The sequence below is a fragment of the Lithobates pipiens genome, unplaced genomic scaffold, assembly GCF_037356315.1.
Source record: "Lithobates pipiens isolate NorthernLeopardFrog02 unplaced genomic scaffold, aLitPip1_a1.2 Scaffold_23, whole genome shotgun sequence".
NCBI classification, from domain to species: Eukaryota; Metazoa; Chordata; class Amphibia; order Anura; family Ranidae; genus Lithobates; species Lithobates pipiens.
The window spans coordinates 11,069,021-11,084,481 of NW_027507785.1; the positions used below are offsets into that span (position 1 = coordinate 11,069,021).

General features: G+C 45.8%; 2 protein-coding genes across 3 annotated transcripts in view; one reads left to right on the plus strand and one right to left on the minus strand.

The window, feature by feature from the left end:
• The window catches only part of LOC143927195 (ecto-ADP-ribosyltransferase 5-like), a 425,121-nt gene that overhangs the window by 117,551 nt on the left and 292,109 nt on the right, over positions 1–15,461 (plus strand). The window lies entirely within an intron of this gene.
• The window catches only part of LOC143927194 (ecto-ADP-ribosyltransferase 5-like), a 157,791-nt gene that overhangs the window by 20,991 nt on the left and 121,339 nt on the right, over positions 1–15,461 (minus strand). For both annotated transcript variants that reach the window (XM_077451170.1, XM_077451171.1), the window contains exon 4: positions 10,082–10,114. In XM_077451170.1, the coding sequence (XP_077307296.1) occupies positions 10,082–10,114 (33 nt within the window). The remainder of the gene's footprint in view (positions 1–10,081; positions 10,115–15,461) is intronic.

Genomic DNA, 15,461 nt, shown 5'->3' on the forward strand with positions numbered 1-15,461 from the left:
CTTCTGAAATGGGCCGAGATTTTCCTTGCCTACCGCAAGATGTCCTGGACCCCAGGGTATTTGACAACAAATCGCTGCACGACCAAGTTTAAGACGTGTGCCATGCATGGCACGTGCGTCATTTTGCCCTGTTTCAATGCGCTAAGCAGATTGGCACCGTTGTCACACACCACTTTACCAACTGTCAAATTGAGTGGTGTTAGCCACTGATCTGCCTGTGAACGCAAAGCTGAAAGGAGTGCCAGGCCAGTGTGGCTCTTGGCTTCCAGGCACAACAGACGCAGCACGGCATGGCAACGTCTCACCTGGCATGTCGAATAGGTTCTGGGGAGCTTGGGCGGCACAGCGGAAGAGACACTAGCAGCGGAAAAGGAGGAGTCAGCCGAGGAGGAGAGGGAGGAGGATGGAGTAGGAGGAGGAGGAGAAGAAGAGTCAGGCCTGCGTGCAATCCGTGGCGGTAAAACCAAATCTACACGGGTGCCACGGGTTACATGCTTGACGGCCGTCAGAAGGTTCATCCAGTGGGCAGTAAAAGTGATATACCTTCCCTGCCTGTGTTTGCTAGACCACGTGTCTGTGGTCAGATGTATCTTGGCACCGACACTGTATGCCAGAGATACATTCACTTGCTGCTGAACATGGCCATATAGCTCTGGGATGCCCTTCTGTTAGAAATACTTCCTTCCTGGGACCTTCCATTGTGGTGTTCCAATGGCCACAAATTTGCGAAAGGCCTCCGAGTCCACCAGTTTATATGGCAGTAGTTGGCGGGCTATGAGTTCTGACAAGCCAGCCGTCAACCGTTGGGCAAGAGGGTTATCCGGCGTCATCATTTTTTTACGCTCGAACATTAGGCCCACGGAAGCCTGCCTTTTTGCAGAAAAACATGAGCTTGGCGTGATGGAAGGTGGAGTGGAGGACAATTGTGAGGAGAGAGGAGAAGTAGAAGACGAGGCTGGACGGTGAGAGCCTGCAGTGTGGCTTTGTGTGTTCCGTTGCTCCCACTCAGCTCGGTGATGGCTGCTCATGTGCCTTCTTAAGGCGGTCGTTCCTAGGTAAGTGTTGGGCTTACCGCGACTAATGTGTTGACTGCAAAGATTGCAGATGGCAACGCTATTGTCAGCAGCGGACACGTTAAAAAAAGCCCACACTGCGGAGCCATGTGCCGGTGTCCTGGGAGCGCCAGATGTGACCGTACATGGTCGATGACTCGCTCCTGATACATTTGCAGTCTGCTTTGTCCCTCCTGTGCAATGTAAGTTATTCCTGCTTCTGCTCCCTATCTGCTGGTCCATATCTCCCTCTGAACGCCCCTCCTCTTCCTCTCTTGTGGGCATCCACGTGACATCACTAGACACGTCATCATCGACGTCACCTTGCCCACCGCTATAAGTAGAGATCTCGGAGTAGGCAGCAACACCGGGGACCAACCTCCTCCTTGGGCTGATCTGGGTACTGTCGTCAGACTGCTGAGTAGCGGTTGTTGCTACCTCCTCTTCCTGATCCAATACCATGCGCATCAGAAATGTCTTGATATGGATCGGAAAATAATTCCTGTGACTCAAGCGTAAGGTATGTGGTGGTGGTGGTGTTGTTGGTGGTAGTGTTTTTGGGGGTGCACATAGCAGAGAGTAAAGAAGAGGGTGCAGATGGAGAGGATGAGGAGGGTGCAGAAGAGTAAGGCTGAGTGAGCCACTCAACCAAGTCTGGTGCGTCCTTTAAAGTAATTGAACGCACCTCCTGCAACTTCCCACTTTGGCTCAAGCCTGTTGCTCCTGCTCTACCCCTACCACCCCTGCGGAAGGGCCTGCCTCTTCCTCTGCCTGTCATTTTTTAAATGACCCTGTGACAAAACTCTCAGTCCCTATACTGATAAAGGTCTGCTGCAGTATAGGGCAGCAGTCAGCAGTAGTGCACCTCAACCCTATATATTGTGGACCTATACCAGTCCTTAAAGAATAGCAGACTGTACCTCACTCAACCCTATGTACTGTAGTACACTTTACCTTACCAGTCTTTATAAGGACCTTTGGGGAACTAGTAGGTTGTGAATGATTAGCAGACTGTACCTCAGTCCCTATACTGATAAAGGACTGCTGCAGTATAGGGCAGCAGTCAGCAGTAGTGCACCTCAACCCTAGGTATTGTGGACCTATACCAGTCCTTAAGGAATAGCAGACTGTACCTCACTCAACCCTATGTACTGTAGCACCCTAGACCTTACCAGTCCTTATAAGGACCTTTGTGGAACAAGTAGGTTGTGAATGATTAGCAGACTGTACCTCAGTCCCTATACTGATAAATGACTACTGCAGCAGAAGGGCAGCAGTCAAGTATAATATTCTTTCTATATTTGGAAGAAAGAATATTATACGTGTACAAGCCTATTACCATACCAGTCCTGAAAAGAACCTTTGTGGACCTAATAGTAACAGCTACTGATTAAACTGACTGTCCCTCACTGCCTCACACACAGCTTCCTGCCTGTCCCTATTTAAACTGACAAAACAGAGGCTGCTGGAACAATAACTTGAATAGCACTTTTGTGGACCTAATAGTAACAGCTAATGATTAAACTGACTGTCCCTGCAGCACACAGCGTACTCTCCCTCTCTCTACACTGACAAGAGACAGGCTGCTGCAACAATCAGTAGCACAGCAGTGCCTCAAACCTATATCCTGAACTACACCTAACACCTATACCAGTCCTGAAAAGAACTTTTGTGGACCAAGTAGCTAGTGATTTGGGTCACTGCAATCTCTCCCTGCTCCACACAGCAACCTCTCCCAATAGTGACAGAAGAAAGAATGTAAAATGGCCGCCGGATCGGGTCTATTTATAAGTTAGGGGGAATGTCCAAGTGTCCATGTGCTGTAATGTCTCAATTGGCTGTCCTGTACCCCATGATGGATGTGTCATCATAGGAAAAAAGTTATTTTACACAGTAAACACGGAAGTCCGCCGGGCGAACGGCGGCAATAGTCCGCCGATCGGGCAGACGGCGAACAGCCGAAATTCGCCGCGAAACGACCACCGGGCGAACCATTCGGCCATCCCTAGTGATAGATACAAGGACACATGACCAAGAGTAGCAAAAACAAATCTCACCACATAAGCCTAAGTTACAATGATAGCGATGAAGCTGATAAAAACACCAAAATTTATATTAAAATTTAAAAACAAAGATAATTCAGCCGTCGCAGAATGACGCATTCAAAAGAGCTCATAGAGAGGGACATTGAGTAGTATAAAGTCAAAAAAGAGAGAAAAACAATCCTCATGTTTTGAATGTTGGGAGGTCTTCTCTAAAAAAGAAGCCTCCCAGTAGTATCAAAAAGGGTGTACCTTTATTATAATAATGTCAATAGTAGAATCAATGGTAAATGGCTGGATTTGCTCGTAGGAAATTGCTAAACAGCATTACATCAAACAAAGTGTCAGGGTCTATATTACAGCCCAGTACTGACAGCACAGAGCGCCTGCAAAAAATAAATTAAAGGACAGAAAACCAAAATAAACAAGGAGATAATGAGTCTCTGAAATCAAGCAAAGCAATCTGGGTTCCTAAAAAGGAACCAGAGTGCACACATTCAACAGGGTGTAGAGTTTAACACCTCTGTAGGAATGATATGTCAAAAAAGGCAGAGCAATCAGGAACATGGAGAACGCCCCCTCGCATTCAACTACGACAGTCTGTGCTGGGAAACGGGCAACACACTGTATTTATGGTCATCTCCGACTCGGTGGCGTCTGACGTCACCGCCGAGTCGCGGCGCAAACTCAAGGCTCCGTCATGGCATGTGTCTCCCGAAGATGTCTTCCGCGCATCTGTCCCGCATTTGATCTTGATTAGCAAGATGGCCTTAGAGTGCCCCTGGGCGCCCGTACAGGCAAAGATGTGGCATAGCATTGGCGGCTGAAAAGAGCATATCATAACAGACAATGGTCATGTGTTTATACCTGCAACCTACAGATATAACTGTAAGCATCTTTTGATATATTTTTGTAAAAAGAGTAACCAGCAGTGGTGATGAGAGATTTGTTATGCACCCAATATAGTCATGTGCCTTAGACAAAACAATTCAGCAAAAAATATATTTTAAAATAAACTCAAAAATAAATTAATGAGCAATCTGAATAGGCAAAAAAGAGAAAAGAAGAGGAAAAAAAAAAACAATATAGATAATCATTTACAGAAATGGCTAAAAGCTCAAAGCATCGTTTAGACCAGGAGTAATGGTAGCTCTGAGGTCAAAAATCCAGAGCGCCTCACATTGCAATAAAATGCGGTCATAATCGCCACCCCTATCACCGGGTGGTACATGTTCCAGTGCAAAAAAGTGCATCTTGGTGTCATCAAAATTGTGGTATAGGCCCAAGTGGCGACTAATAGGCGTTTTTGACTTTATACTACTCAATGTCCCTCTCTACAGGCTCTTTTGAATGCGTCATTCTGCGATGGCTGAATTATCTTCGTTTTTCAATTTCAATATAAATTTTAGTGCTTTTATCAGCTTCATCGCTATCATTGGAACTTAGGCCTATGTGGTGAGATTTGTTTTTGCTACTCTTGTGCCTTCTATTAGTGATGTACGAACTTCTGATGGGACGTTTCGCGAACTGCGAACGTGGCCAAAAGTTTGCGAACCACAAGGTTCGTGGCGGACCCTATTCACTATAATGGCAGGCAAACCTTAAAAACCTCCAGGTCATATTTTCAGCTACAAAATACTTACTAGCTGTACACACATAGTCCCACAACATGGACACTGACATAACAAAAGTATTAAGTGAATCTGGGAACGACAACGACAAGCATTCTTTTTTTATCTGTGAAATTTTGACAATTCAGGAGCGCATGAAGGCCATGGAGGAGAGGCAAGGTCAGGGCAGGCTATGAAGGGGGTGCAGGAGATGATCAGTGCCACAGTCAGGGCAGTGCAGTCCTGTGCCAGTGTCCCAGTGTGCCAACCTGTGCTTGAGCCCCTCCATCTGCGTGGCCCTTACCCCCACCTATGCAGGGCTCCACTGCGGTGGTCCAGAGGTGCCAGTCCAGTGCTGATTGGCTTCTCTGCTGCTATCTCCCTCACTGTCTGAAACCAGCACCGCAATAGAGACTGAGCACTGACACCAGCACCGTGATAGAGAGCACTGACACCAGCACCATGATAGAGAGCACTGACTCCAGCACCGAGATAGAGAGCACTGACACCAGCACCGTGATAGAGGGCACTGACACCAGCACCGTGATAGAAAGCACTGACACCAGCACCGTGATAGAGAGCACTGAGACCACGCCAGCACTGTGTTGGAGAGCACTGAGACCACACCAGCACTGTGATAGAGAGCACTGAGACCACACCAGCACCAAGATAGAGAGCACTGACACCAGCACTGATTCCCTCGCTGCAGGACCCAAAAATATGACATCGCTCAACCTCTTCAAACAGGAGGGTACGGGCATATAGTACGGTGTGTTTTTTTTGTACAAGGAAGTGAGCCAAAGGTAGAAAAAAGGTCCGTGTGCTAGATTATATAAATTGTTTATAGAGTTATGCATATACATGGTCTACTTGGTCACATGTGTTGAATTCCTCCGAGATCCATGCCTCATTCATTTTTATAAATGTGAGGTAGTCAACATTGTCGTGAGCTAGGCGAGTACGCTTATCTTTCACGATTGCCCGTGCGGCACTGAACGTCCTTTCGGACAGGACACTGGACGAGGGGCAAGCCAACATTTCCATTGCAAATTGTGCAAGCTCTGGTTAGAGGTCAAGCCTGCCCACCCAGTAGTTCAGGGGTTCATCACTCCTCAGAGCGTCCACATCGGCCGTTAACCCGATTTAGTCAGACACCTGTCGGTCTAGGCGTTCCCTGATGCTGAATCCAGGTGACACCTGTCAATGGGTCGGCTGAAAGAATGATCTCATATCAGAAATGACCAACACATCTTCAAACGGCCCTCTTCTTGCAGGCGCTGTTTCTATGGGAGCTGGAATTCCTCTGCCAGCGCACGCAAAAGCAGAATGCAGCATTTCTCTAAGCAAGGCCTGGAAGTGCTCCATTCTGACAGCCCTCTGTGATGGTGGTAACATTTCCTCCATTTTGTGTTTGTACCGGGAGTCTAAGTACGTTGCCACCCAGTACTGGTCCTTGACCTTTATGCTTTTTATACGGGGGTCCCTGTTAAAACACTGGACATGAAGGCCCCCATTTGTACTAAACTGGAAGTGGTGTGGTGGCCTGGCTCCTGCTCATCATCCAGGATAATGTCGTCCTCCTCGTTCTCCTCTCCCCATCCACGGACAACAACAGGGATCCTAGAAAGGTTTAAAGCATGCTCTTCTTGCTCCTCCTCATCTCCCCTGGCACCATCCTCCTCTGACTCCTCTTCAGACTCCTGTTGTTGACTTGTCTCAGATAGAGTAGCCCCCCCTGGGAATTCATCCAGCATTGCGACTTCCTCATCTTCCCGCTTCTGCTCCTCCACAGCTTGATCAATGACACGACGCAATGCACGCTCCGTAAAGAAGGCATAAGGTACCATTTCACTGATGGCGCCATGGCTGCGACTGACCAGTTTGGTGATCTCATCAAATGGCCGCAGAAGTCTGTATGCATCGCGCATGAGCAGCCACTGGCGCAGTGAAAAAAAACCAAGCTCCCCAGAACCTGTTCTGCTGCAGAGTTCGTGCAGTTAGTCGTTAACTGCACCATTCTGCTGGAGCAGCCTATCAAGCATATAGAAGGTTAAGTTCCATTGCGTCGGGCAATCGCAAATAAGATGTCTGACCGGCAGATTGTGTCGCCGCTGAAGGTCAGCAAGGCAAGCCATGCCCGTGTGAGATCTTCTGAAATGGGCCAAGATTTTCCTTGCCTGCTGCAAGATGTCCTGGACCCCAGGGTATTTGACAACAAATTGCTGCACGACCCAAGTTTAAGACGTGTGCCATGCATGGCATGTGTGTAATTTTGCCCTGTTTCAATGCGCTAAGCAGATTGGCACCATTGTCACACACCACTTTACCAACTGTCAAGTTGAGCGGTGTTAGCCACTGATCTGCCTGTGAACGCAAAGCTGAAAGGAATGCAGGGCCAGTGTGGCTCTTGGCTTTCAGGCACAACAGACGCAGCACAGCATGGCAATGTCTCACCTGGCATGTTGAATAGGTTCTGGGGAGCTTGGGCGGAGCAGCGGAAGAGACGCTAGCAGCGGAAAAGGAGGAGTCAGCCAAGGAGGAGAGGGAGGATGGAGTAGGAGGGGGAGAAGAGCCAGGCATGCATGCAATCCATGGCGGTAAAACCAAATCGGCACGAGAGCCTGGAGTGTGGCTTTGTGAGTTCTGTTGCTCCCACTCGGCTCGGGAGTGATGGCTGCTCATGTGCCTTCTTAAGGCGGTCGTCCCTAGGTGAGTGTTGGGCTTACCGCGACGTATGTGTTGACTGCAAAGGCTGCAGATGGCAACACTATTTTCAGCAGCGGACACGTTAAAAAAAGCCCACACTGCGGAGCCATGTGCCGGCGTCCTGGGAGCGCCAGATGTGACCGTACATGGTTGATGCCTCGCTCCTGATATATTAGCAGTCTATTTTGTCCCTCCTGTGCAATGTAAGTTATTCCTGCTTCTCCTCCCTATCTGCTGGTCCATATCTCCCTCTGAACTCCCCTCCTCTTCCTCTCTTGTGGGCACCCACGTGACATCACTAGACACGTCATCATCGACGTCACCTTCCCCACCGCTATAAGTAGAGATCTCGGAGTAGGCAGCAACAACAGGGACCAACCTCCTTCTTGGGCTGATCTAGGTACTGTCGTCAGACTGCTGAGTGGCGGTTGTTCCTACCTCTTCTTCCTGATCCAATGCCAAGAATGGCTGTGCATCGGCAATGTCTTGATATGGATTGGAAAATAATTCCTGTGACTCAAGCGGAAGGTATGTGGTTGTGGTGGTGTTGGTGGTAGTGTCTTTGGGGGTGCACACAGCAGAGAGTGAAGAAGAGGTTGCAGATCGAGAGGATGAGGAGGGTGCAGAAGAGTAAGGCCAAGTGAGCCACTCAACCAAGTCTGGTGCGTCCTTTGATGTAATCGAACACACCTTCTGCAATTTGACACTTTGGCTCAAGCCTGTTGCTCCTGCCCTACCCCTACCACCCCTGTGGAAGGGCCTGCCTCTTCCTCTGCCTGTCATTTTTTAAATTACCCTGTGACAAAAGTCTCTAGAGAAGTGCAGTATATGTGAAAGAAGGTATATAACACCCCGCTTCAGTCTGTCATTTTGGGGGGCCACTGGTCTATCACACCAGTTATAATACTTTTTTCTATTTGCGTTTGTCACTCTTTGTAGTATCGCTGCAGAAGCACCCAGCAGTCACAATGCTGCACAGTGGAAATGCACTATACTATGCTTACTATATCTGAAAGTATTTTATACGTGTATTACACCCCTATATACTGCACACCAAATAGAACACCTATACCAGTTCTTAAAAGGACCTTTGTGGACCTAATAATAGCTAGCTAGTAACTAGTGAATTGCAGACTGTCCCGGCTCCAAACACCAAACTGTCCCTACACTGAGAAACGACAGCTGCAGAATCGGTCAGCAGCACTGCATGCAGTGCACTATAATATGCTTTCTATATTTGAAAGAAAGTATATTATAACCCTATATACTGTACACCTATACCAGTCCTTAAAAGGACTTTTGTGGACCTAATAGTAATAGCTAGTGATTAGACTGACTGTCCCTGCTCCACACAGCGTCCTTTCCCTACACTGACAAATGACATAATGTAAAATGGCCGCCAGATCAGGTCTATTTATAAGGTAGGGGGTATGTCCATGTGCTGAAATGTCTCAATTGGCTATCTTGTACCCAATGATGGATGTGTTATGGGTCAAAGTTCTTCACAATGTGAACAAATATGTCCAACGCGAACAGTGCCAGAAGTTCGCCAGTTTGGTGAATCGCGAACGAGCAAAGTTCGCCGCGAACTGACCGCCAGGCAAACCGCAAGGCCATCTCTACCTTCTATGTCCTTGTATCTATCACATTATTGATTTGTTTCTTATTTAATTAATGGTTTGATATACTGTAACATATATCTCTTTATGCATCTAAATGGATGTTTTTTCACTATATTCTGTTATTTCAGCATACAAACAAGCTGCACCACCAATCTCCTGAGGAAGCTCTATCGAGTGAAACATGTTGAAAGTGGTAGCACCTTATATACATATGTTTGAATAATGCATATAGCCAATGTTATGGATGTATTAATGTTCTTCTGTTCTATGTTTTTAACTGTGTACAATAAAAATAATTTTTTTCTATTTCTATTTGGGAATGTCTTGACCTAATCAATTCGATACCGTTTAAAGTCCCGAGGCTGGTTATCTCTCAGCCTCTCCCCCCCCCCCTTTTCCGTTATTGTTTCTCCTAGTGTAGTGAAGGCAGTGGAGGGTGCTGGACCAGAATGTATTGTGGTGCCAACCCCTCCTCCTCGGCATGGCAGAAGTGCGGCTGGAGGTCGGCAAACACCAATGGGTGAAGTGAGGGATGGATTGGATGATGATGGAGGGGGAGGTGGGAAGGGAATGAGGGTGGCTGGTGCAGAATGCAAGGTGAATGATGTGGAAGTCGGGGTGAATGATGTGGGGGAGGGGTTTGGAATCGATGGCGATTAAATCTCAAAGGGATTGTGTTTAAGTTGAGGTTCGGGGTTTGTAGTCTCATTTTTGTTGTCATTAAAATATGTTTCTTAATATGTTATCTTGTCAGGAAACGATTTTCTGTACTTGCTGATGTAAGCGTTATTGTTTTTGTTTAGTTGTTGTTCATTTTTTAATGAGCTGTATGTTTGTATGATTTTTTAATAAAAAATAATTTGCACTCTAATGTCCCCCCACAGTCACACACTATGATTATACATTTATATAGCTCTGACATATACTGCAGTGCCTAGGCATCTGGTCACATGATCCCTTCTGATGGGGAGGCTTGGTCTGAATAACGACCCGCCTCTCAGCACATACAGTATCCCTATACAAGGTACAAAAAATTTTAGTTCTCTTACCAGAAGTGCACACAGGGCTGCTTCTCTTCTCGCCTGAAAATACAAACATGAAAAGGCAAACCATTTAAATAATACTATGAAAAATCCCGGCCGCCTTCCACATAACCGAACCCACACACTGTGCATTGCAAACCCTCCAAAATGTAAAATTCGGTCAACTTTGAGCACTGCCCCCAATATACTGAAACCACAAACCCCATCCTCAGACAAAAAATAACCCTTGTATCTTTGCAGGTTTCTCCCCATTTTTAACAAGTGGAACTCCTGCTGACCCAAACCCCATCCTGATATATGAAAATAATGTTGGGGGGCCAGAGCAGGAGTTTGGGCCAAAAAATTGTTCTTCCAACACCCGAATTTGCAGGGTGTTTTCCCCGACAGGCCCTTATGCAGGCATGCAGCCTGATCAAAAAAAGGGGGGGGGGGGCATTCCCCCCTGAACCATACCAGGCCACATGTCTTCAACATGGGGGGGGTGCTTTGTTCCAGTGACCATTGTCACCTAGACAGATGGAGTGATGGAAGTGATGGAAAATCCTTGTCCTTTAGTGCCCAAGGCAAAAAGGGCCGCAGTAATAGACATGTGCAGTTTGTTTCTTTCCAAATCAAAATTCAAACACATTTTACGTTTATTTGGAAATTCCCCAAAGCACCTTGTCCCCATGTCGATGGGGACAAGGGTCTCTTACCGACCACTCTGAGCTGTGGTAGTGGGGGTCTGCAGGTGGGGGGCTTATCAGAATCTAGAAGTCCCCTTTCACAAGAAGGCCCCCAGATCCTGACCCCCCCACCCATGTGAATGAGCATGGGGTATATAGTACCCCTGCCCATTCACCAAATGTACAAAAAAAATAAAAACAGGAGACAAGTTTTTGACAAATCCTTTATTTAAAAATAGTGTCCCTCTATGTAAATCCGTTGTCAATCATGCCGCCCGCTGACCCGAAAAAAGCTAAAGAACAAAATGTTCCTCCTCTAGCATGGGTGCCCACCAAATGCCTCCTCCACGATTTGACAGCTTTAATATAGGTAAGGGCGGAGCCACCTGGCAGCATCACCTGGTGGCCCCGCCCCTTTGTAACATCATGCTGGGCCGGTGATGTCCCAAGGGGGTGTGGTCACCAGTTGATGTTGGCAGGTGGTACCGCCATTAACTATATAAGAACTGTCAAAACATGGGGAGGCATTCGGCTGGTAGCCGTCCTAGAAGGTGGAGTGTTTTTTTGGGTCAGCAGGCCGCATGATTGACGATTGATTTACATCGAGGGAGACCATTTTTTTATTTTTTAATAAAGGTTTTGTCAAAAACGTGTCTCTTGTCTCCATTTTATTTTACAATTTTTTGGTGAATGGGTAAGGGTACTATGTACCTGATACTCATTCACATGGGGGGGCAGGATCTGGGTGCCCCTTGTTAAAGGGGGCTTCCAGATTCCAATAAGCCCCCTGGCCACAGACCACCACAACCACTGGCCACGGTTGTGGGGATGAAGCCATTGTCCCCATAAACATGGGGACAAGGTGCTTTGGGGTGGTGAAGTGTGAGCCCCCCTGCCCCAAAGCATCCACTTCCCCATGTTGAGGGCATGTGGCCTGGTATGGTTCAGGAGCCCCCTGCCCCAAAGCCTCCCCCCCTCCTCTCCTGACCTGCTAGGCTGCATGCTCGGAAAAAAACGCCATTTTTTTTCCATACTAGGTTTTTTTCACCTGGTATGGAGTGGGGGGAGGAGGGGAGAGATACCACTCTGTTTTTTTCTTTTTTCAATAGCCGGGTGCCAGCAATTGCAACCGTGAGTCATTTTCTATGCAGTGCCTTGAAAAAGTTTTCACACCCCTTGAAATTTTCCACATTTTGTCATGTTACAACCAAAAACGTAAATGTATGTGGAAAGTGTGGGGTACATTTGTATGGAGCCTCCCTAAGTCAATACTTTGTAGAACCCCATTTCTCTGCATTTACAGCTGCAAGTCTTTTTGGTCTCTACCAGCTTTTCACATCTAGAGAGGGACATTTCTGCCCATTCTTCTTCTTTAAAAAATATCTCAAGCTCTGTCAGATTGGATGGAGAGCGTCTGTGAGCAGCAATTTTCAAGTCTTGCCACAGATTCTCAATTGGATTTAGTTCTGGACTTTGACTGGGCCATTCTAACACATAAATATGTTTTGATCTAAACCATTCCATTGTAGCTCTGGCTGTATGTTTAGGGTTGTTGTCCTGCTGGAAGGTGAATTTCCGCCCCCAGTCTCATGTCTTTTGCAGACTCTAACAGGCTTTCTTCTAAGATTGCCCTGTATTTGGCTCCATCCATCTTCCCATCAACTCTGACCAGCTTCCCTGTCCCTGCTGAAGAAAAGCATCTCCACACCATGATGCTGCCACCACCATGTCACGGTGGGAATGGTGTGTTCAGAGTGATGTGCAGTTAATTTTCCCCCACTCATAGCAGTTTGCTTTTGGGTCAAATAGTTCAATTTTGGTCTCCTCTGACCAGAGCACCTTCTTCCACGTGTTTGCTGTGTCCTCAACATGGCTCCTCACAAACTGCAAATGGGACTTCTTATGACTTTCTTTCACCAATATCTTTCTTCTTGTCACTCTTCCATAAAGGGCAGATTTGTGGAGAGACGACTAATAGTTGTCCTGTGGACAGATTCTCCCCCCTGAGCTGTGGATCTCTGCAGCTCCTCCAGAGTTCCCATGGACCTCTTGGCTGCTTCTCTGATGAATGCTCTCCTTGCCCGGCCCATGAGTTTAGGTGGACGGCCATGTCTTGGTAGGTTTGCAGAACAGCTGTATTTATACTGAGATTAAATTACACTCAGGTGGACTCTATTTATTAATTGTGTGACTTCTGAAGGCAATTGGTTCCATTTTATTTTAGTAAAGCCCCATACACACTATCAGATTGTCTTCTGATTTTTTGCTTCAGGTTTACCAAAACCATGTAGTAGAAGGGCCTGCCTGATTGCATACACATTGAAACCCCTAAGGTTTGACCTCATATTATATGGTTTTGGTAAATCTGATGGAAAAAATCAGCAGACAATATGATAGTGTGTATGGAGCGTTAGGGATATCAGAGTAAAGGGGGCTGAATCCAAACCCCCCCCCCCCCCCCACACTTTTAACATATTTATTTGTAAAAAAATGTTGAAAGCCATTTATCATTTTCCTTCCACTTTACAATTATGTGCCACTTTGTGTTGGTCTATCACATAAATTCCCAATAAAATACATTTATGCTTTTGGTTGCAACATGACAAAATGTGAAACATTTCAATGGGTATAAATACTTTTTCAAGGCATTGTATATGCTACAGATGCACCACTTTACAGGCAGTCTAAGGGGACACCCCCAGCCACTATATTTAAAGGGTTTTTTTTTTAATTTGTGTGCTTTTAAGCATCATTAATATCACTGCTCCTGAAAAAAACAATTTTTAAAAACATTTTTTGCATTGATACATGTCCCCCAGGGCAGTACCCAGACCCCCATACCCCTTTTATGTCCAATTACTTGCATATAAAGAATTGAAAAAAAGTGCTACAAGTCATGGGGGGGGGGGGGTTGGGGTTCGGCCTAAACTCAACCTCATCCCAAGAGAGATAGGAAAATGAAAACAGGTTTTCTCCTCTATGAGGGGGGGGGGGGACTTTCAAATAGGGTGAGTCGCCAATGAAATAAAAAGCATGTATTAAAAAGTATAATTTTTAATAATAGTAATATTAAAAAATATATGAGCACATATAAAATAAAAGTGCAATCCTATACATGAATCTTTACAAGAAACTGGAAAACACATCATACATATTGAATTGTGTATCTGATGCAAATCACATTTATTCCACTGCACTATGCAACAATGCAGTCCTACAACGCCAAGGAAAGCTAAAAGAGACTCTAATGGAAACAGTTCAAGTAAAAAAAATATTAAGAAAACCGATTACTGAACCAATAGGGACATCCATGTCCCTTAATCTTAATCAAGCACTAATTGGCAATCCAGTAGGTGCCTTAGACGCCTTTCCGTCATTATTTAAAGACGAGGCAGTTGCACCTATATTCAAAACACAAAATGCTCCTAAAGGTTCAACTACAGGTGGTAAGTCAGGACACGCGAATACCTCTGATCGAATGACTAGATCTAGTGCCATTGGTGACCCACAATGAACTGGGGACGGGACGAGTACAAACGAGACCCTGACCCCAGCTCATATTAGTATTTGAGATCTGAATGTTGTGAACTTATCTTCCTACAACCTTGATCCAATCGAGGTACCAGTTCTGGCTCGGGGGCTTAGCTTTTGTCCAAACCAAAATTTGGATAAATTTGAAGTCTTAAAAGACCTGCAATTATTTGCAAGGAAACTTATTTTAAAACAATTATATTCTAAAGGGGTTCCCTCGAAGCGGGGTTTTGAACCGCAAGAATTGAAAGCACTTGATAATCTTATTGATCTTTTAGAGGAAAATGATCCTCCAGATCTAATCGATCGGATTGACCTGGAACATCTTTTGGGTCGTTATGACCAATCTGAACCACCAATGACTCCTAAAATCACAGAAATCTGACAAATTTCCACCATTAAGCACCAATGCTAATGTTTTGGCCTATGTGAAACTCACTTGTAAAGAAATATGTAAAATTAACATCACAAAATTAACATATCAAACGTTAATCGCCCATCTTCAATTAAATTGCATTTAATTGAAGATGGGCGATTAACGTTTGATTCCTATTTAGCCCTATGTGGTGTCTATAATAGACCCCGAGGAGAGACGAATTCACAGAATAAGGGATTGACATTCAAGGTGGAGCATTCCAGAATTGCTATGATTACCATTGGGGATCTTTGATTTACGATGGTGATCGAGCAATGTATGGCCCATCTATTAGGATGACGATGCGCTCAATAGAAGTGATTTGGTGGAAGTTAGGGATTTACTTTCCAGTGAGAAGGAGTGAGACATGCACTATTCATGGATTATCATGAGTGGCTGCAGTCTCGTCCCGCGCGCGGGGTTGGATGAGAGGCTGGATACGATCGGGTTCTGGTCTGTCCTCCTTGTGAAGATTCTTACCTGGGGTGAGTGTGTGCTGAGGTTGAGATGGCAGTTCATCTTTGGTCTATATAGAAGACAAGTGCGGTGATTATATGGAAAGCTAATATGTATCCATATGGTTATCACAAGCGCATAACTCTTTATATGTGTATAGTTACATAAAAGTTCTTTGCAGGGAATATTCTTCTCCACCTTTTGATACTTAGATTATCTTCCTTGCATAATAATGATTTTTACCCGACACAACCAGCAGTATGAACGATAGTGTAAAATGGGCGATCCGACATACTCGCATCGGCGAGTGTGTGAGGGT